Genomic DNA, 23,247 nt, shown 5'->3' on the forward strand with positions numbered 1-23,247 from the left:
TATATTTTTTTGTAATTTTTGTGGCCTTTCTACAGCTTACAAATGTATTAAGGGGCCCAAGAATGGTATCTGAACTCAATCGGATGTATGTTATACTCAGCTATGTCTTATATGTCCATTAGAAGTGTTTCAGGCTAAATTTTGCGTATAGATATCTATATTGACGACATTATGAATATATTTCACATACAGATATATTTGAGATTTCATTATCGGGTAGCAAAGTGGGAACACACTTACCTTTCTCCTAGGTTCACTTCCCTGTACGAGCATGAAAATGTATGGGGTGACTTGCCGGAACAGGTGGGCTTTCTCCTGGTATTCATATTCCATCCCACAGTAAGATCCCTTACGCGATTCCGTCCGGGCCAACAACAGTTATTTACATAAGTAGAACTATCTTGTTTCGTACCTCCGAATTGTGTAAAATGAATGAAGTTTACATTTAATGTCTTTAATTAACAAAACATTTTTATTGGCCATTTCGATCAGATACACCCAATAGAGCTTAGGGACGCTTACGTCGATGTACAAGATATTAGCATCTTTCGAAATCATTTGAGACTTAGATACAGTATGGGAGATTAAAATAATATCTCCGTTCCCTGTAGGGACCTCGGTGGCCAAGTGGTTAAGGTGTCCCGACACTTTATCACTAGCCCTCCACCACTAGGTTGCGAGTTCGAAACCTACGTGGGGCAGGTACTGACCGTAGGCCGGTGATTTTTCTCCGGGTACTCCGGCTTTCCTCCACCTCCAGAACCTGGCACGTCCTTAAATGACACTGGCTGTTAATAGGACGTTAAACAAAAACAAACCAAAACCAAACTCCGTTTCCTGTGCGTGCTTTGGCGTAGTGTATCATTTTAGTCCGTGGATGATCGGATAAATCGCGTCTGATACATTTGTATATATTTTGACACTGATTCTTATTGCTCTCAAACTAAATTAATTAGTTCACTTAAGGAAAAGAGAGAAGGAATACTGAAATAATAATGAAACCGTAAACATTGATAAGACGAGGACAAAAATATGAATGATATGAGATCTATATGGAGACACTAGGAAAAGTACAAGGAGAATAAGACCAGGTATTCCGCAATGGTCAACGTCTTCTGCTACATCGCGACACCCACCCTACTCATCTACCTCTAATTATTTCAAAATATGTCACATTTGCAAATTGAGAACATGGATGATGACCACGGAACCACTTGGTATATCAACAATCATCAAACACGTCTGAATTACCTCACTCATAAAAACACATTTCAGCAAGCACCTTGAGAAAGTAAATCTAGATTATTCCTTTTACGGAACGATAATGCAGGTTTGATTTTGAAATTTGAAATTCAAATTGTATGGAAAGAGTTCTAAAAGCGTACAAAACTATCTTATTTTATGTGGCACACGGGTAAAGCTTTCTAGTGGCATCCGCGAAATCACGATCAGTTGGCCACGGAAAGGCGTCTGTAGTTGCCGTGTACTCAACTACTGATGTAATAATCAATATTGCAGCAGTGACACGTGACAGTAGTGTATGCAGTTCGGGTTTTGATTTATAAACTTTGGATGATATTTTTTGCTGGTTTTTTTTTCAAATGATGAAAAATTGTTTTCTCTGAAATGTCACTGCTTCTAGACCAATATCAGTAAAATTCGTCCATCAACATTATTTTGCTTGGATGCAATGCCCATAAACATCACCAATGAGAGGCATGTAGTATAAAGATAAATATATGGTAGTACCATGCATCTTTCGTCAGGCAGTTTTCTGATACTTTTGTCAACATTTAAGTCCTCAGCCAGTTTTACCATGTACTATATACGCAATTAATAAACAACAAAATCGTTTTTTCTAAATTAAAATTGATCTAACGAAGACAAGATATGGATAGAATATAAACAGAGCATTGATAAGTAACTTAGAGACCCTTGAAAATAGCACGGCTAATAAGACGATGGGTCTCCTGCTTATCGACGAGACCAGATATGGGTATCTTATAAATCTTTGTAAATTTCACGTTCTCAAAATGCGAACCGGGAAAAGTGAATATGCCTTAATTCATTTCTAAATGCATATATCATTTCTCAAAACACATTTACTTGAGCAATGCAATGCACAATATGTATTCTTGTTTTACAGCCTTGGAAAAAACGACGAGAAATGCAACAGAAAGATAGAGAATATCAGGTAAATGTTCTTCTTTATTTTTCTCTATTAAAACTGCACAAAACCAATAAAATGTCATTAACAGGTAAAAGGTATATACATCAAAGGAATCATGACATTTTATGATTTACAGACACATGTCAAGAGGAATAAAGGTTTGTAGAATAATTAAAACCGAACAATGCACGACCTTAAAGTAATTACATCTGCGTATGTTTATAATGTGACATCAGTGTATGTGTATCTACCGTATACACATTATTGTCAAGGTATATAATGATTAACTATATATTTCATATATGTCAGGTATATAATAATTTACTGTACGTGTAACCTTTGTCAGGTGTATCATCATTAACTGTACGTGTAATATCTGCCGGGTGTATAATCATTAACTATATATTTCAAATATGTCAGGTATATTTTGATTTACTGTACGTGTAATATTTGTCAGGTGTATACTCATTAACTGTACATGTAATATCTGTCAGGTGTATACTCATTAACTGTACGTGTAATATCTGCCAGGTATATAATAATTTACTGTACGTGTAATATCTACCAGGTATATAATCATTAACTGTACATGTAATATATGCCGGGTATATAATCATTAACTGTAATATCTGCCAGGTTAATTATCATTAACTGTACATGTAATATATGCCAGGTATATAATCATTAACTGTAATATCTGCCAGGTATATTATCATTAACTGTACATGTAATATCTACCAGGTATATAATCATTAACTGTTATATCTGCCAGGTATATTATCATTAAGTGTTATATCTGCCAGGTATATTATCATTAACTGTACATGTAATATCTACCAGGTATATAATCATTAACTGTACATGTAATATATGCCAGATATATAATTATTAACTGTAATATCTGCCAGGTTAATTATCATTAACCGTACATGTAATATATGCCAGGTATATAATCATTAACTGTTATATCTGCCAGGTATATTATCATTAACTGTTATATCTGCCAGGTAAAGTATCATTAACTGTTCATGTAATATCTGCCAGGTATATAATCATTAACTGTAATGTATGCCAGGTATATAATCATTAACTGTTATATCTGCCAGGGAAAGTATCATTAACTGTTATATCTGCCAGGTACAAGTATATAATCATTAACTGTAATATCTGTCAGGTATATAATCATTAACCGTACATGTAATATATGCCGGGTATATAATCATTAACTGTACATGTAATATCTGCCAGGTATATAATCATTAACTGTTATATCTTTCAGGTATATAATAATTAACTGTTATATCTGCCAGGTATATAATAATTAACTGTAATATCTACCAGGTATATAATCATTAACTGTTATATCTTTCAGGTATATAATCATTAACTGTAATATCTGCCAGGTATATAATCATTAACTGTAATATCTGTCAGGTATATAATCATTAACTGTTATATCTGTCAGGTATATAATCATTAACTGTACATGTAATATCTACCAGGTATATAATCATTAACTGTTATATCTGCCAGGTATATTATCATTAAGTGTTATATCTGCCAGGTATATTATCATTAACTGTACATGTAATATCTACCAGGTATATAATCATTAACTGTACATGTAATATATGCCAGATATATAATTATTAACTGTAATATCTGCCAGGTTAATTATCATTAACCGTACATGTAATATATGCCAGGTATATAATCATTAACTGTTATATCTGCCAGGTATATTATCATTAACTGTTATATCTGCCAGGTAAAGTATCATTAACTGTTCATGTAATATCTGCCAGGTATATAATCATTAACTGTAATGTATGCCAGGTATATAATCATTAACTGTTATATCTGCCAGGTAAAGTATCATTAACTGTTATATCTGCCAGGTACAAGTATATAATCATTAACTGTAATATCTGTCAGGTATATAATCATTAACCGTACATGTAATATATGCCGGGTATATAATCATTAACTGTACATGTAATATCTGCCAGGTATATAATCATTAACTGTTATATCTTTCAGGTATATAATAATTAACTGTTATATCTGCCAGGTATATAATAATTAACTGTAATATCTACCAGGTATATAATCATTAACTGTTATTTCTTTCAGGTATATAATCATTAACTGTAATATCTGCCAGGTATATAATCATTAACTGTAATATGTGCCAGGTATATAATCATTAACTGTAATGTCTACCAGGTATATAATCATTAACTGTTATTTCTTTCAGGTATATAATCATTAACTGTAATATCTGCCAGGTATATAATCATTAACTGTAATATGTGCCAGGTATATAATCATTAACTGTAATATGTGCCAGGTACATAATCATTAACTGTTATATCTACCAGGTATATAATCATTAACTGTAATATCTGTCAGGTATATAATCATTAACTGTTATATCTGCCAGGTATATAATCATTAACTGTAATATCTGCCAGGTATATAATCATTAACTGTTATATCTGTCAGGTATATAATCATTAACTGTTAAATCTACCAGGTATATAATCATTAACTGTTATATCTGCCAGGTATATAATCATTAACTATATGTTAAATCCTGCCATCATGTTCCAATGAGGAAATCTATACAAATGAAGACATGTCTGATAACGACACGTCATAAACGTCCATCCACCTTTATTAGAACGGGCTCATCTGAAAAATCATACATTACCATAAATAAGTAACTAACTTAAATCATATAATCTTTAAAGCAATATACTTTACTCTCTCCTTTCAGTTGTACCGTTAGTTTATAATAACGGTATTTAACATTAAAGAAATAAATCATTTATTTCCTGGAACTGAAACCTTTGCTATATTGTGTAAGTATTGGCTCAAATGACTCAGAATATATATATATATATATAAAATTATCCGATGAATGATTTCAAGAAGTATTCCGACACCGCCATTACTTTTTTTTGTCTGGAAAGAAATGCGAAATTTCTTAAAGGGTTTTAGACACAAAAAGGTTAAAGTTGTCTATAGGTTGGTTTTCTGAAAAGCCAGTCAAATTACCCTCACACTCCTGGGGTTGTGTATATACACGCTGAGATACAGGGCACAGCATGGGCCCATCTGGGCAACTGACCTATATGCAAAATTTCATTCTGATAACGAGGTCGGTCAGCCTCCTACGTCACAGGTTCACTGCTGCCGAGATGATAGTATAACTAACGTTATAAACACCCAATTACTATTTACACACTATAAACCAAAGGTTTTGTGATGTGGGAATATTTTACATTAATATATTGGGTTACAAGAGTGAATTGGTCACATGTACTCCAGTGATGATCCCGTTATTCATTAAACAACTGTCTTAAATTCAACTTTATTCCATAAGTTTTACAACTTATTGGATAAAATAGTATATAACATTAATGGACAAAGGCATCCACTCTTACATGATTTATAATTCAATAAGCTAATTTGTCAGATTTGTTACAGGGAAACAGAGAAATAATCATTAAAAATGAATATATTCTAATTAAAATCTTATAAAAAATCGTTCCTTTAGTTTATTTGCTAGTGATAAATATTTTCCTAAATTGTTAGTTCTTTTATATTTTCTACTTTGAGTAACTGAATACGTTTAAACATACTATAGTATTTAAAATATGTTTTAATCAAATCAATACGAATGTCTGCGTAACATTTTCACCACATCAAATACATTTCCTTCATAACCTTCATAAAACATTCTTTAAGGAAATTGTCAAAAAAGGACGTTGTTTGAATACATAACTGTAAAATTGACCAGAACAGTAACTGATTTCTTCAAACATTTACCCAAGACTGACAGTTCAAAGTTACTGATTTAAATAAAGAATCCAAGGATTCCAACATGTCATCATAACATGATTTGAGTAAAAAATTATCTGGACTCTTTAATTTCCACCAATATTTAAAAATTCTTGATTTAATATGTACAAAGGAAATCCTCAAAGTTCAATGTACAAAAACCTCATGTATCGTCTTAGATGAAAAAAATCAGTTCTGTGATTACGTACTATCTAATTAAATTACATCAGGATGAGACAACTGTATTTCAAACTACTGCATTTTTATCAAATCTTTATCTTGCAAAATTAAGAAATGGATATTTTTATGTTAATATTACGCCAGGAAAGTGTAAGACACGTTCTTAAAAGTGTATAAAATGGTTAACAAGGCTAGGAAAATTAATCACTGTATAGTAGACCAGAGATGTATATATCACATATGTGATATTTACATCTCTGAGTAAACCTATAGTGTATATGCCATTATTTGAGTTTTTAAAATAACAAAATAAATAAAAAGATGACATGTGATATTAGTAAATTACCAAGGTTATGATATTGTCCGCTGGTCTACTATTTTGATTATACAATTACAGACATGATGTGTGGAAAGAAAATCTAAACATGTAAGATGATAAAATCAGGACATTCACTGTCATTGCTTTCAATGTTTACAAAATAATATGGGGCTCTTTGAAGTTTCCCTCTATAAATGCATATGACAAGGCAGAGTCTAGCCTAGTGATACTGGTGAGGTGAACCAGATGACGCGTCGGACCACGTGACCACCTAGCTCATTAATTTTTTTCAGCCAGCAGCAATATCCCCCTACTGGCCTAAAAAAGATAAACAGCTTTGTAAGGCGAGGTAAAACTTGTGTCAGCCAACATTTTGGGGTCGGGCTAACAGAAAATGAAAAAAAACCTATGTGTCCAAAACCCTTTAACCACTAAAATAATATAAGTTCTAAAACAATACAGAGAACACTTTTTATATCATTAAACAAATACTAGATATGGTATTGAAGTGGATTGATACGCGTTAGACAACTCCTTAGACGGGGCTGTTGTGAATCTTTTAGATCAAATATGGGGCATCAGATGAACTAGCCAGAAGCATGCTCCTGAGCGCGATGTTTCCAACTCCAGTTAAGTCGCCGAATCTTAGGAACGATACCATTCCTGAATGAAATATATACATCTATGAAAAGGTAGGTATATGTATATATTTTATATTCTCTATAGAATCATTTTTTCTATCCCTCCTAATGTCGATTCCCCATACTTAATTTTAGGATATACTGTAGAAATGATATAACCGTATATAAAATAACACTTAAATACAACTGTTTCAGTAATGGGATAAAATATCATTCATTTCGAAGCATTATTAATGCAAAATGGTATAGATTGGAGGTTTTGTAGACAGTTATGTATTATCTCCCTTTAGAATTAGGAAAAGCATGCATAGTTCATACCATCATCTTTGTCATTGCACGTTTGTATCAATTGCAGAATAAACACAATGATACGTATTTGAAATGATCCCTATTCCGACATCCTCTGTCGTTATAATAATGATATAACGTGACCCTGTTAGCTTTGCTGTATCCATGTTACGATTATATTGCCAAGTGAACCGTTTATTTCATTGATGGGTTGTTTTAAATTCGTCTGTAATGTTATGACTGTTAGGACTACCGTATGATCATGTGTGACATTATTCTATTGGATTGTCGTATTTACTGTCGTGTGAACCTCTATGACCATATTGCGTTGATGGACTGTCAAAGCTGCCGTATGATCATGTTTGACATTATTATATTGAATGGTCTTGTAAACTTTCGTGTGAACCTCTATGACCATATTTCATTGATTGAAAATTAAGACTACCGCTTTATCATGACATTGTGTGACATTATTTTATTGGATAGTCGTATTTACTGTCGTGTGAACCTCTATGACCATATTTCATTGATTGAAAATTAAGACTACCATATGATCATGGATGACATTATTTGATTGGATGGTCGTGTTTACTTCCGTGTGAACCTCTATGACCATATTTCATTGATTGACAATTAAGACTACCATATGATCATGGATGACATTATTTGATTGGATGGTCGTGTTTACTTCCGTGTGAACCTCTATGACCATATTTCATTGATTGACAATTAAGACTACCATATGCTCATGGATGACATTATTTGATTGGATGGTCGTATTTACTGTCATGTGAACCTCTATGACCATATTTCATTGATTGAAAATTAAGACTACCATATGATCATGGATGACATTATTTGATTGGATGGTCGTGTTTACTTTCGTGTGAACCTCTATGACCATATTTCATTGATTGAAAATTAAGACTACCATATGATCATGGATGACATTATTTGATTGGATGGTCGTGTTTACTTTCGTGTGAACCTCAATGACAATAATATTATTTCTTTGGTTGACAGTTAAGACTACCGTTTGATCATGGCATTGTGTGACATTATTTGATTGGATGGTCGTGTATACTTCCGTGTGAACCTCTATGACCATATTTCATTGATTGACAATTAAGACTACCATATGATCATGGATGACATTATTTGATTGGATGGTCGTGTTTACTTCCGTGTGAACCTCTATGACCATATTTCATTGATTGAAAATTAAGACTACCATATGACCATGGATGACATTATTTGATTGAATGGTCTTGTTAACTTTCGTGTGAACCTCTATGACCATATTTCATTGATTGACAATTAAGACTACCATATGATCATGGATGACATTATTTGATTGGATGGTCGTATTTACTGTCATGTAAACCTCTATGACCATATTTTATTGATTGACAGTTCAGGCTTCCGCTTGATCATGACATTGTGTGACATCATGTTATTGGATGGTCGTATTTTCTTTTGTGTGAACCTTTATTTCCATTTTGCGTAGATTGATTGTTAAAGTTGCCCTATGATCATGTGTAACATTATTTTATTGGATGGTCGTATTTGCTATCGTGTGAACATCGAACATCTATGACCATAATTCTTTGATTGACAGTTAAGACTACAGTAGGATCATGTGCGATATGAATTTATTGCTGAGTCGTCTGTATGTATAGTATCATATTTGATTAATTGACTGTTAAGACTGCTATGTGAGTATGTGTGACCTAATTTTATTTATTAACCGTTATGCGTACCGCCTGTTTTTGTTTAACTCCATTTTCGTAGATAGTACATAATGACATAAACTTAATGATGTAATATTTATCACTCTTTTTGACCCGGATGGACCACCCGTTCACTCCTTTTGTGTGAATGGGCCGTTAAAACTATCACTTGACCCTGAGTAACATGATTGTGCTGTTCAGGCCTTATGACTACAGTGTGATACTGTTTAATATTGTGTGAATGGGCCTATAAGACTACTTTGTAATCCTGCGTAATAGCATTTGCATGTTGGTGTAGATTGGTTATTAACAATATCTGGCTTCCTTAATACAATAGATACACTGAATGCAAAATATCCTAAGTGTATGACCTCGCGTATTATTGACAAGGGCAGGGACATCGTCTTTCAAAATTCAAGACATATTTTTTCAAATATTTAATGTTCGATTTTGACCTCAAATTTCGATGCTAAACATAACTAAAACTTAAAGAAAGCAACTAAATATAACTAAAGGTGTAAGTCAAAATAATGTTTACGAGATGTTAGGTAGAAATGTTTACATTGGTCACCGGTGAAAGTTCCATAGAAAAAAGAACAAGTCTTAGAGTTTTGAAAGACTACGGTCTAACAGTCGGACCCTTGGGGCATATTTTACACTCTGGTTCATAGGAACGTGTCAAGCCCCTGTGGTTAAGACAATAATATAATATAGCCCTTAATGACGTTAGTTTGTACATGACTTCTAACACGATTATATATTCACCGTACACTAGCCTTTGGCTCTGAATAGCTTTTAAGTGTTGATTCGCCGTACACTAGATTGTGGCTCTGAATAGCTTTTATATGTTGATGGGTTATATACAAGCTTGTGGCTCTGGAAAGCTTTTATGGGTTGTTTCGCCATACACTAGCCTTTGGCTCTGAATAGCTTGTATGTGTTAATGGGTTGTACACTAGCTTGTGGCTCTGAAACGTTTATGTCTTGATTCGCCGTATACTAAATTGTGGCTCTGGATAGCTTTTATGTGTTGATTCGCCGTACACAAGCTTGTGGCTCTGAATCACGTTGATGTGTCGATGGGTTGTATACTACCGTGTTGGTCTGTATAACGTTGATGTGTTGATGGGTTGTATACTAGCTTGTTGGTCTGTATAACGTTGATGTGTTGATGGGTTGTATACTAGCTTGTCGGTCTGTATAACGTTGATGTGTTGATGGGTTGTATACTAGCTTGTCGGTCTGTATAACGTTGATGTGTTGATGGATTGTATACTACCGTGTTGGTCTGTATAACGTTGATGTGTTGATGGGTTGTATAGAAGCTTGTGGCTCTGTATAACGTTGATGTGTTGATGGATTGTATACTACCGTGTTGGTCTGTATAACGTTGATGTGTTGATGGGTTGTATACTAGCTTGTTGGTCTGTATAACGTTGATGTGTTGATGGGTTGTATACTACCGTGTTGGCCTGTATAACGTTGATGTGTTGATGGGTTGTATACTAGCTTGTTGGTCTGTATAACGTTGATGTGTTGATGGGTTGTATACTAGCTTGTCGGTCTGTATAACGTTGATGTGTTGATGGGTTGTATACTAGCTTGTCGGTCTGTATAACGTTGATGTGTTGATGGATTGTATACTACCGTGTTGGTCTGTATAACGTTGATGTGTTGATGGGTTGTATAGTAGCTTGTGGCTCTGTATAACGTTGATGTGTTGATGGATTGTATACTACCGTGTTGGTCTGTATAACGTTGATGTGTTGATGGGTTGTATACTAGCTTGTTGGTCTGTATAACGTTGATGTGTTGTTGGATTGTATACTAGCTTGTTGGTCTGTATAACGTTGGCGTGTTGATGGGTTGTATACTAGCTTGTTGGTCTGTATAACGTTGATGTGTTGATGGGTTGTATACTACCGTGCTGGTCTGTATAACGTTGATGTGTTGATGGGTTGTATACTAGCTTGTTGGTCTGTATAACGTTGATGTGTTGATGGGTTGTATACTAGCTTGTTGGTCTGTATAACGTTGATGTGTTGATGGGTTGTATACTAGCTTGTTGGTCTGTTAACGTTGATGTGTTGATGGGTTGTATACTACCGTGTTGGTCTGTATAACGTTGATGTGTTGATGGGTTGTATAGTAGCTTGTTGGTCTGTATAACGTTGATTTGTCGATGGGTTGTATACTACCGTGTTGGTCTGTATAACGTTGATGTGTTGATGGGTTGTATAGTAGCTTGTTGGTCTGTATAACGTTGATGTGTTGATGGGTTGTATACTACCGTGTTGGTCTGTATAACGTTGATGTGTTGATGGGTTGTATAGTAGCTTGTTGGTCTGTATAACGTTGATGTGTTGATGGGTTGTATACTAGCTTGTTGGTCTGTATAACGTTGGCGTGTTGATGGGTTGTATACTAGCTTGTTGGTCTGTATAACGTTGATGTGTTGATGGGTTGTATACTAGCTTGTTGGTCTATATAACGTTGATGTGTCGATGGGATGTATACTAGCTTGTTGGTCTGTATAACGTTGATGTGTTGATGGGTTGTATACTAGCTTGTTGGTCTGTATAACGTTGGCGTGTTGATGGATTGTATACTAGCTTGTTGGTCTGTATAACGTTGATGTGTTGTTGGGTTGTATACTAGCTTGTTGGTCTGTATAACGTTGATGTGTTGTTGGGTTGTATACTAGCTTGTTGGTCTGTATAACGTTGGCGTGTTGATGGATTGTATACTAGCTTGTTGGTCTGTATAACGTTGATGTGTTGATGGGTTGTATACTACCGTGTTGGTCTGTATAACGTTGATGTGTTGATGGGTTGTATACTAGCTTGTGGCTCTATATAACGTTGATGTGTTGATGGATTGTATACTACCGTGTTGGTCTGTATAACGTTGATGTGTTGATGGGTTGTATACTAGCTTGTTGGTCTGTATAACGTTGATGTGTTGATTTGCTGTGCACTAGCTGGTGGCTCCGTATCACTTTTATGCATTGGTGTACTGCTATGCATACCTTGTAGCTTTGTATGAACCAATTAAACTGATGTCCAATCGATTTTAGTGTGTATGAAACCGACATTATTTATAGTAATGCTTCCAACACTACTTCTCTGCCAAATGTGCAATTAATCAATGATGCTATTTAATGGAACATTTATAAACAAGTCTTGTAGAAACAATCATATCATAATAAAACAGATTAACTATAAATGCTTATGTTTAAAATACCATTTTGGTGGTGCCCCCACTTTTGGACCGTTTTGCAGTGTACTTTCACCAGATACCCATGTTTAATGATATTTCATCTGACGCCTCTCTCCATTGAACACAGACTCTTTTGTTAGAATGAGAGTTTGATCTTTTAGACATTACTTAATTTCATTTTACTTGTCAAAGTATACGTGCTTTCCATTTTGTCTTTCATAGACCATTGTTGTGAAGCGCTATCACATCATATGTTGTAATTTAAAAGCTGATGCAGATACTTCAACCTTCCTGAACGAATTTGACTGTCACGTTATGTTGTAACCTCCAAGCGCTGCTGACAACAGAAACAAACGAGGATGATTTATGCTGTTTTAAAGATTTTTTTAGCAAACATCGAATACACATACATGATGCAATTCCTTTGCTTTCTTATATGTTTTATAACCTCATATCTGCAAACCTTTGGGATCTAGGCGATTTAACTTTATATGACTTTAAAACAATAACGCCTTCAATATCGATTGTTGGTGACTGCATTCAAAAGTGAATGTGATATTTACTGGCATACCTTAACTGTTTTGTTTACAATCGTAAGGGATATCTTGATGGTAAGCGTAGCTATAGGATACTTAATTCCGAGTCTCCCTTTCATCCTCCTCCAAGATATTTATATGAATTGCTGCAGATGTTGCATATATACAAATGTAGTATCCTAGAAAGACGAAAGCTTCTGCAATGTTCAACATAATCCTCATCTCTTACAAAAGTCAAATTTAAATTTGCTATTGCTTTGTTTGTCTTTCACACACTTTTCTAAATAGTGCTTTGATAAGCACAATTGCTTGTCTGATTCCTGGTAATGTGCGTAATTAAGAAAGAATATTTGTGAAACTTTTACAAACCCTATCAAATAACGTTATGCACAATACTTCAAACACCGTATACTGTATAGTTGTTCAGTTTCGCGTGATCATTATTTCGGGGTTGTCCTCATCAGATCTACTGATATGGTATACAAAATAAAATCATACTAAATGGTTTTAATATTTGCTAGGCATTGATTTTCGCGATATAAAACGAATATATCAAAATTAAATACCTCGCTAATATTACCAACTATACAGTATTTGATGTTTAGATAAAAATGAGGAAAGGTAACCAAATTGATTTCCCAGACCCGTTTGGAATCTCTAACAATCATTAACCTTTCAATTATACGGCCTCTGTGCCTATGGCATTTTATGCCTCAGTTAAACTGTCGTTATGTAACAAAGTTCTGCGCAAATGTGTTTGACGCGCTTAACAAGCTCTCCACATAATAGCACTACTCAGTTAAATTTAATATTTGTTGAATTGGCTTTTATTTTACATTGCAGATAAGATGCTTGACCGTTTATGTGAAGAAACAAAGAATAAAAATCCTATCAAATTAATTTGTCTTGTTTTACATGTATGTAAAGGGAACACACTTCTATTTACCCTTCAATAAATCTGTCATTTAACAGTTTAATAGTTAAGTATTATGAAGAACCAATTATTCATTAGAACTGGCAATATAAGCACATTTATCTTTTCAAATTTATACAATTACAATCACTAATCACGATTTCAAGATACATATTTATTAAAAAATATGCAATCAACTAAGAAAAATCGGTGGAAGGAGAAAATTAGATTGTTTAAGTGTTTAAAGCAACCCTTATGCTAACATGTTTGAAACATGTTTTTTTCAATATATTGACTTTAAATTCTAAAGCCTTGATATGCATCCAAGCAATATTTTTATGTGTTGGGAGGTTAATTGAGTTTTGTTCAGCGTATATTCTTTCCACTTGTTTCAGTACAAAAAGATTTATTTTACCTCATTTTTCATTAGGTAATTCTTTTATTTTAATTCGTGCTTGTAACAGGCATTTTCATTAGCTTAAACATTTAAACATCAGCCCGCAACGTAAAAATGACATCACCGTTTGTAAGGACGCTTTTAATTGGCTGATACAGCTACGAAAGCGGAAAGACTCATAAATAAAATTAGATTTCCACCGAAATGGCGTATATTAGATAAAATTATATGAATTAACTTGAATATGTAAATTATGTTAAGGTGCTATAGCACAAAAGACGGAGTGTGCTCTCATTGTTAACGGTTTCGCGGTTAGCTTAGAATACATGTTTTTAGTGTTATATTTCTGTAATATAAAATGTAGTAGGCTGTATGGGGTAAATTATTTGAAGAAATTTAGTTCCGCTGGTTTAGGATAATATCAGTTATCAAGTGAAGATCGATTTCGGTAGATTACAATCAATAAATCATATCTTCATATTTTAGCGACCTTAAAGGGTAATTTTAAAAGGTGACCATTTGAACAGCACAAAAACTGAAATCATTTCTAATGTAATCCCTAATATAATCCCTATCACGATCATTAATATATTTAATTTTAATTTCTAGAACTTTTAAATATTCGTTATCAAAACCGCATTTGAAGAATAATACCTATAACACTAATACATCATATATTTCAAATATTACAATAAAATTAAGACAGATATAAAACATGATAGATAAAATTACTGTACGTTAAAATATGTGTTACTGTAGTAAAATGAAATATCCCAACTTTTGACAATATGTATTATATAAATTTATGTTTTCACCCGTTTTGTTTTATGCTGAGTGTTTCATTTATGCATCCGGAAATAAAGTCGTGTAATTAACAGTGATGTAATGTTGTTTTATATTTTCTGAAAAAAATGTGATTGTTACAACAACGCTTATTCCTCGTGTTAAATGTTCATAGGATAACATGATCCGTAATATCAACTATATTGTGTAGAACACCTTTAGCAATAGATTTGTGCAAGAGCTGGGATTTAGCTATGTACGATATATTTAACAACTTTCCTTAGAATTACCAGAGATAGTCTTCAAATTTTCCCAAAATGTTTATTGATTTTAATGAACGCCGTATATCGATCTTTTTATACGTCTTAAACTATTTCCAATTAAGGAACGGAAATAAGTTTAATATCTTGAAGCGTGTTTCCACAACCATTCACTGCACATTGTATGATTAGTATTACAGTACATTGTTTTTGCGTACTGGTACTTCACAACAGAACTTTCGTGTATGTAATCTTAGATTACCACAGATTGTAATTCATAATGTTGACGCTGTGCAATATTGAGTTATTCAATACTGTATAACTAGTTATTAAAAGTATTTCGATTCTCATTTTGAGAACGTGACATCATTAAGATTTTTTAAACAAGGTTTACAACATGATTTTTGTGAAAAAAGCAGATTTTTTTCGTTTTGAAATATTTTTATTCATCCTTTGCATATATATAATATATGGAAGTGCATTTGTGGAACACAAATACATCAATTGTACAGTACCATAAGATAGAAAAACGATGTCAAATGGAACATTATACAAAATAAACATGTATTCCGAGAAGCAGTAAATTGTGCTAAAAAGTTACAATACTGATATAGAAGACAACTGTTGATATATGGAAATACTGCAAAAGTACGTTATAGAGCCTATCATAATCACTTTTGAAAGTATATTGTATTACTGCTTATTTGTCATTTGTTTGTTTATTCACTATCTATATTTTGTTAAAAATCCCGATTCTATAAGCAAAGGAATATTGATCTTTCGGAACATTCGGCATTTTTTCCAGCAAATTTTTTCTTTTGGTCACATTAATCCCTCATTCTATCAATTTTTGTATTATAAACAAAGTTTCGTTTTAACAAATACCTTATCTTGTGGGTTGTTTCAGTATCATTTTATGTCCAACACTTTCGTTTAATCCTGATATCAATGCCTGTTCATTTTACACATAACGGATGTTCACCGGTTATTGAACATTATTCAGGAAGACGAGTGATAAGAACTCGGTTGTCATTTTCATACGTTACACTCCTTAGTAAATATGCGTTAGAAACAGATGGCTCGATATATTCTCTATTTTAAGATTGAATGTGTCAATCAAATTGTCATATATTTCTAAAATGTGGTTTATCACGGAAAACACTATTGACAGTCTTCATATGCACTGCCACTAGATAAGGTATTTATGTCTTCTGTCCTATCTGTACCATTTTCTCGTGATACATTGAAATCAGACACTAGGCGATTTTGGAACTTCGTTTCTAAAGATTGGCGTTAAAATAGACATCCGTTGGTGTGGAAAAGTGATTTGTATTAAACAAATGTTGTCAACGTATAAAATACTTCGAATACTTTTCAATTGTTTTTCTTTGAATGTAACTTTCGAGCACGATCTTATTGCGTTTCTTATCCTGCATGCCACATTTATTCCAGAGAATATGAATTAAGCTCTATTTACATGAATAATCGCATCGATTCAGATAAAAAAAAACACGTATTTCTCAATCTTAATAAAATAGTTAATATCCACAATTAAGCACAATTATGAAATTATTTGGTTAATTCCACCTCTTTATTATATATCTTAAAATTTGTTGGAGAATATTGTTTTCTTTTTATGATCACCCTTCGTAAATACAACACATTTGGCTTCTGGCCGGTCCTACCAGAACAAAGACGTTGTATGATGTACCTACATGTATGTGATAAATGGTTGGGATTTATCTTATCTTCATAAATGCACCTTATCAATTTTTAAATGTGCTATTTTTGTGCTGATGTCATTTGATGTCTTTTGTACAATCTGTTGATCTGAAATTGTTAAGAAAATGCTACCGCTGTTTGGTGCTATAATATAACAATGCAGCGTTGCATGTTGTTGGAGGCAGCTTTCCTCTAGACTTATGCACAATACGCATGCGCGTACATGCGAGTGTACGTTTACACTTTGAAGGCACAGATATTCACATATATAATACACCCAAGGACATATGACGTAACTATTAATCAAAAAAATCTGCGCGTGCCGACGTACTCATTAGATGTACATTCCTGTGTGTATAAAGTTGACATTATATTCAGTTTGTATAACGGTTATGTGGGATTCGTCCAAACATATCACGAACTAGGCATCATGTGTTTCATACACTCGAAAAAAAAATTGTAAAATTCCAAATCACGGCTAAGATAAAAAAAAAATCCCTGACATTTTATTTATTTATTTATTTGTATTTATCTATTTATTTGTTTATGCATTTCTATTTTAAATCGTTTTTATTTATTATGATTTGAAATTGGAACGAAATGGACAAGACATCAGTTTCGCTATGTGCAATAGAATAGATTGATTAGAAAATAATTCCATTCTATCGATCAAATAATTGTGATTAAAATTAGTTATATTGATAGGTGAAAGTGTGAAAAGGATTTTGTAACAAGGCGAGAGGTCAGCAAAACGTTACACCTCACAAACATTGAAATTACAATGCTGCCTTTTATGGCGATGTTTGTAAAAGTGGTATTAACTAGAAATCGGCACAATACTATTTATCTCAGGATGTTCCATAGCGATGTGTAAAATATATAGATATATAAATAGTCATTTACAAGGCGGTAATGGTAAATTAAGTATTTCCAAATACAAAGATTAATTCTCCAGTGCAATTTCTAAGATAGTTATTTAATATATTCGAACAAAAGTTTAATAAACTTTAGATTAAAATTTATTTATCTATTTTTTACGCTTTTGTCTTTCACAGGAAGCTCTTCGACTCAATGCCAGGATTTAGTCAAATGTCCTTCACCCAGAGGAGAAACCAACACATTGAGCACGCTCACCACCTAATGCAGGAGACACTGCGGATATCTGGCTGTCAAAGACAATCCGTTATTCCTCGAGTGGAAAGAAAGCATCCCAGCTCCTGTACCACTGCGTAGACTAGGAGAGATGGGCGAACCTCATCATGCTCCTAACCAGTACAACAGTGGCCCAAGAGTACAGTTCGAGTCCTCAATCAACATCAGTGAAACATACCAGAAACTCGAATATACTAATGTTGTTAAAGAGAAGGCTATATGGTCGACTAACAGACTACATGCCTACATCTGCTCTATAGAGCGGCATACGGCAATATATTAGAAATAAACTAAATGAAACCGTTTCCATCTGCGAAAAGTGAGAATTTGAGGTTTCAGTGTAATTTAGTTCTGCACAATATGAAATGTATAAACATTTGCAACACCTTTACTATATAGTGCACAAATTATATTAACAACCTTAACATGCCTTGACGTGGCGTGTTATTTTCACTATGGAGCACGTTCCGTGGTGTTAAACAATCGCAAAATATCTAAATGCTGAAATGGAACTATTCTATGTTAAGGAGGATATTTGCATATTCTTATTCAATATTCAAGGTATGAATCATGTGTTAAGAACAGGCAAATGAATAGTTGGTTTATAAAAACCAGTGTAGGCCTTTGGACACAACAGCTTTTTTGTTGCTTCTGCCACCTTACTAAGATGTTACTATGACAACGGACAACACAAATCAAACGACAGTCTTTAAAAATGGAATATATTTAGCAAATGTAAAATGAGTCTTATATTGGAAAAAATAATTAAGGAAGTGTACCAGAATGAACCTTTTCTGCAAATCTGATCAGATAAGCCTCATGTGACACAGCAAGAATCAAACTGCAACAAAATTAGCAAAAAAAATGAGCAACAAGAAAGCGAAAGCAGCGATGTGTATTGCAATCACCACATATTATCCCAAATGACTTTTTTTAACAACACAATTGATATCTTTATAGAGAAACATGCCAAAAAATATTTTGTAAAACCTATAAATTTTTAAATGCTAGACACTATTTGTTTTCAAATAGCAATTTTTCCATGCAGAAAAAATCCGATCTACTGAGGGAAAAGGTTTTCCAATGAAACTCACAAACATTTTTTTTTGAAATCGTTTTTTATTAAGATAAGAATATTTAGAACTCAGGAGCGATAACTCGTATTGCAAAGGCGTATACTTAAGAATCTTCCTATCAGAACAATATGATTTAGAACTCATGTCGACCAAAGTTTATTTGACCACAATTTTAATTAGATTTATTAACGGTCCTTTTTACAGCTATTGGATTTATGGGTGAAATTACTTCAGTTAAAACATGTAGGTTGGGTAAATAAAGTCTTTATGTTTTAAATAGATAAACACCACCTGAGGAGGAAAAACAGTGTCTATGGTAAAAAAAAAAGAAAGAAGATTTTTCCAAGGTTACCCGGGAGTTCCGGGTGGATGCTGTAATGATACGGTTATCATGGTAACCGAAATCCTAGATTTAAATGTCATTGTTGCCATGGTAACAAAAGTCCCAGATATAGAGAGCGAATATAAGGATTACCATGGTAATACTTTTTGTTTTAATTATAAAAAATTGTATATTGCATCTCCACATTACCACTCCTTACTCAGAGTGTGTTTCATACGTCTAGGAGGCTCGCGTTTTAACGAGCAAACATATCGCACATTTAAGGTCATCTTGAAAACGTGATGGTAAAATCGGACCTCATTAAAACCAAACATTTGATATCCGGATAATAAAAACGTCCGGATAAACAAATCTGTTGGATCATTCATTATATTGTTCTTTTTAAATAAATAGTATGATAGATTCACACTGTAAATATGGCAGTATACTGGACACGTGTGTTTGTTAGCTCGACCTTTAGTATATTTCACAAATTTGATATTTTATCTTACATTTTATTTTCAAAAACTTTTATTCAGAATTTGACGATCTGTTCCCAATAATGTTTTTCAATACAGATATTTCAAATAAACAAACACATGTGTCCGTATCTGTTTACCGTATTTTAGAGGTTCAAATATAATGATTACTTACATTTTAGCTCAGGGATTACCTTAATGTTAACTAAAACTGCTCCTAAATCAATATTGATTAGCATTGATTGAGTATCTGAAAGACTTTTTTCAGGAAAGTTATATTGATTCCATTAAGAAATACTCACCTAATCCTCTATATAAGATATAAGAATACTCTTTTTTTTTACAGTTGCTTTTCATGCATAATTTATTGAAGATACTCATAAATATGACAAAACAAATTTACAATATTTCGTATTTTTCTCCAAAAGTACTCTGAATAGTAACATCTTGTAAAGTGTCAATGATAAGGATGACCACACATGCTCCTTTGTGTATTCCTAATGTTGCATTTGTCGAGACCAAGCGGAATATCTAAAGCTCAGTATTCTTCTTGATGTTACACGATAAATTTGGGACTCAATGTCTAAAATTGTGATGTTAAAACCTTTGGTAGTTTCCCTTATACGTGTAGCTACGGGAGATCAATATGGAGACTATACAAGTGATTTTTTTTTCAACTTTATTGTCTAAGAGGTATATGGTGATCATTATATCAAGTATATATGATCTGTCTTGAAGATTATTAAAATAACAATAAGACAATAAGGCAGGGGGTTTATTATTATTTAGTTGATATGATTATTATTGTTTATGAATGTATTACATGGTACGAGAAAAACAAATTGGGAAAATAGATTATTTGTATTTAATTCATTGTTCTGTATAGCATTTATATTCACCTTCCAATGCCGTTTTATCTTATTCGATAAAAGGATGCTAATTGCATTTGCGATGAAATAATATAGAATTTGATTTCACTTCCAAACACATCCAATACCAAACGCGACGACCCATGATAAATAACAATGTAATGCTACATGATATGATTTCTCCCATGACAGTTACTGTAAAATCTGTAAAATGTTTGTTTCTGAGATATCAGTACCCATTCCATTATATTACAATGCATCGTATCATTTGTAATGTATTCATTTTTGCAGATACGATCATGCTGATATAGTGTCCTAATTGTCTATTTGCCAAATGAACTGACATCTGAAGGAAATTCCAAGAATTTAACAACGATGTCATGTTTAAGATTTAATGTATTCGTTGCATTAATAAAAGAAAAACTCATTCATTAAATGAATCAAATTTAGAGCTGTCTGTAAATGTATGACATTTTTTTACTCACGGTTTAAATATGTATATTGAATGACATTTTCATCAATACTTTCACGTTACCCAACCCATAATGTGAAGCACAAATGTTTTATGTACATTGATTTCTAGATTTAATATCTTCTGCTAGAGGTTATCTATATAGGTATATTTCAACTGCTCTATATGAAGGCTCCTTGGAATACTAAGGAGAAACCATTTTTTTCTTAGCGCATGCTCACCGATGTGTGCGCCCCCTTCAGGTTGTTGTATATTAAGGGGAGATAAATCGTGGCAGTGTGTATATGTGATTAGGTATGAAGTGTTTGATTGTTGTGTGGTCTGAATTGTAAATATTATGTCTCCAAAATTGTGTTTTGTATAGTAATTTGACAGATAGTAGACAAATGCATGTACAATATGTGATATAAATCAAAACGTATACAATGTCCGTGTACTTCATAGTGGTGTTTCCACTCATTTTGGCAATAGTTTAATATTGATAAAAGCAGAAACCTTTCAAAGTATTGATTTCGTCTTTACTGTGTTATAAACAAGTTCAAATCAATGGCATAGCAAATTGTGTGTTCAAATAGTTATATAACACAGCTTACTTTAGTCGCATGTTCTGAATATGCCATTCTACATCTGTGCATATTTATTGTAAAGACACAGGTTAACTTACATGTAAACACAGGGAAAACTTACCTGTAAATAGACGGGTAACCTTACCAATAAACACACACACAAGTATACTTACTTGTAAACACACGGTTAGACTTATCTGTAAACACACACGAGCAAAATTACCTGTTAAAAGACGGGCAAAATTACCTTAAGCACACGGGTAAACTTACATGTAAACGCACGGGTAAACTTACATGTATAAACACAGGTAAACTTACCTGTAAACACACGGGTTAAACTTACCTGTAAACACACAGGTAAACTTACCTGTAAACACACGGGTAATCTTACATAAAACACAAATAAACTTAACGGTTAACACACATGTAAACTAACATGGAAAAACACGGGTACGCTTACCTGTAAACGCACGGATAAACTTATCTGTAAATATATGGGTAATCTTACATAGAAACACACAAATCAACTTAATTGTTAATACACATGTAAACCAACATGTACAAACACGGTTAAGTATACTTGTAAACGCATGGGTAAACTTACCTATATAAAGCATGTGATATTAACGTAAGACATGAGCATATATAGCCGAGGTAGACTTACACTGTCCGAGAATGTGAAATGATGTTACATGTAACTAAATATAATATAAAACTTTTTTTGAAAATCCATCTTTATTACATTAGTGGTATGTTGCTACATATGTATGTAATCAACAATACTTTTAAATTGATTCTGAGATTCTGAAATTGCCAGAGGCTTGGATGGATGAATTATTAATGTTTACAAGATGAACATTACAAGCCATTTTCATTGAACATATATATAAGTACATTTGCGTATATATCCATTTAAAATAGGGATTCATACAGTATTTCAAAATCAATGGATAGTAAATAGAATCAATTGAATAATTCATCTATTAAATTTATACTTTACAATGTTTGAATTTACTGTAAAAGTGGAAATATTCGCGGTGTGGAAATTTTCGCTTATTTCGCTATCAGCAAAATCTCCGCGAAAATTTCCACACGCGAATATATTAACACATAGAAATACTAAATATAAAAGATACAAGTTAGCGCAAAAATATCTTGACGGCGCGAAAATATCCACACCGCGAACACTTTGGAAGCTGGCTAAGCGAAAATTTCCACACGCGAAAATATCCACTTTTACAGTATATAAAAAAACCGCATTACATGGATACATTGTATTACAATGTATAATGATACAATGAATAATT

General features: G+C 33.0%; 1 protein-coding gene across 3 annotated transcripts in view; it reads left to right on the top strand.

Moving 5' to 3' along the window:
- Positions 1-22,698, top strand: part of LOC117317304 (cys-loop ligand-gated ion channel-like) — a 60,235-nt gene extending 37,537 nt beyond the window's left edge. For 2 of the 3 annotated variants that reach the window (XM_033872088.1, XM_033872089.1), the window contains 3 exons: positions 2,147-2,194; positions 7,079-7,207; positions 18,060-22,698. In XM_033872088.1, the coding sequence (XP_033727979.1) occupies positions 2,147-2,194; positions 7,079-7,186 (156 nt within the window). In that variant the 3' untranslated portion in view covers positions 7,187-7,207; positions 18,060-22,698. The remainder of the gene's footprint in view (positions 1-2,146; positions 2,195-7,078; positions 7,208-18,059) is intronic. The other variant, XM_033872090.1, reaches the window with a different exon arrangement.
- Positions 22,699-23,247: the final 549 nt, after the last annotated feature.

This window comes from Pecten maximus, chromosome 19, assembly GCF_902652985.1.
Source record: "Pecten maximus chromosome 19, xPecMax1.1, whole genome shotgun sequence".
In the NCBI taxonomy this organism is placed as follows: Eukaryota; Metazoa; Mollusca; class Bivalvia; order Pectinida; family Pectinidae; genus Pecten; species Pecten maximus.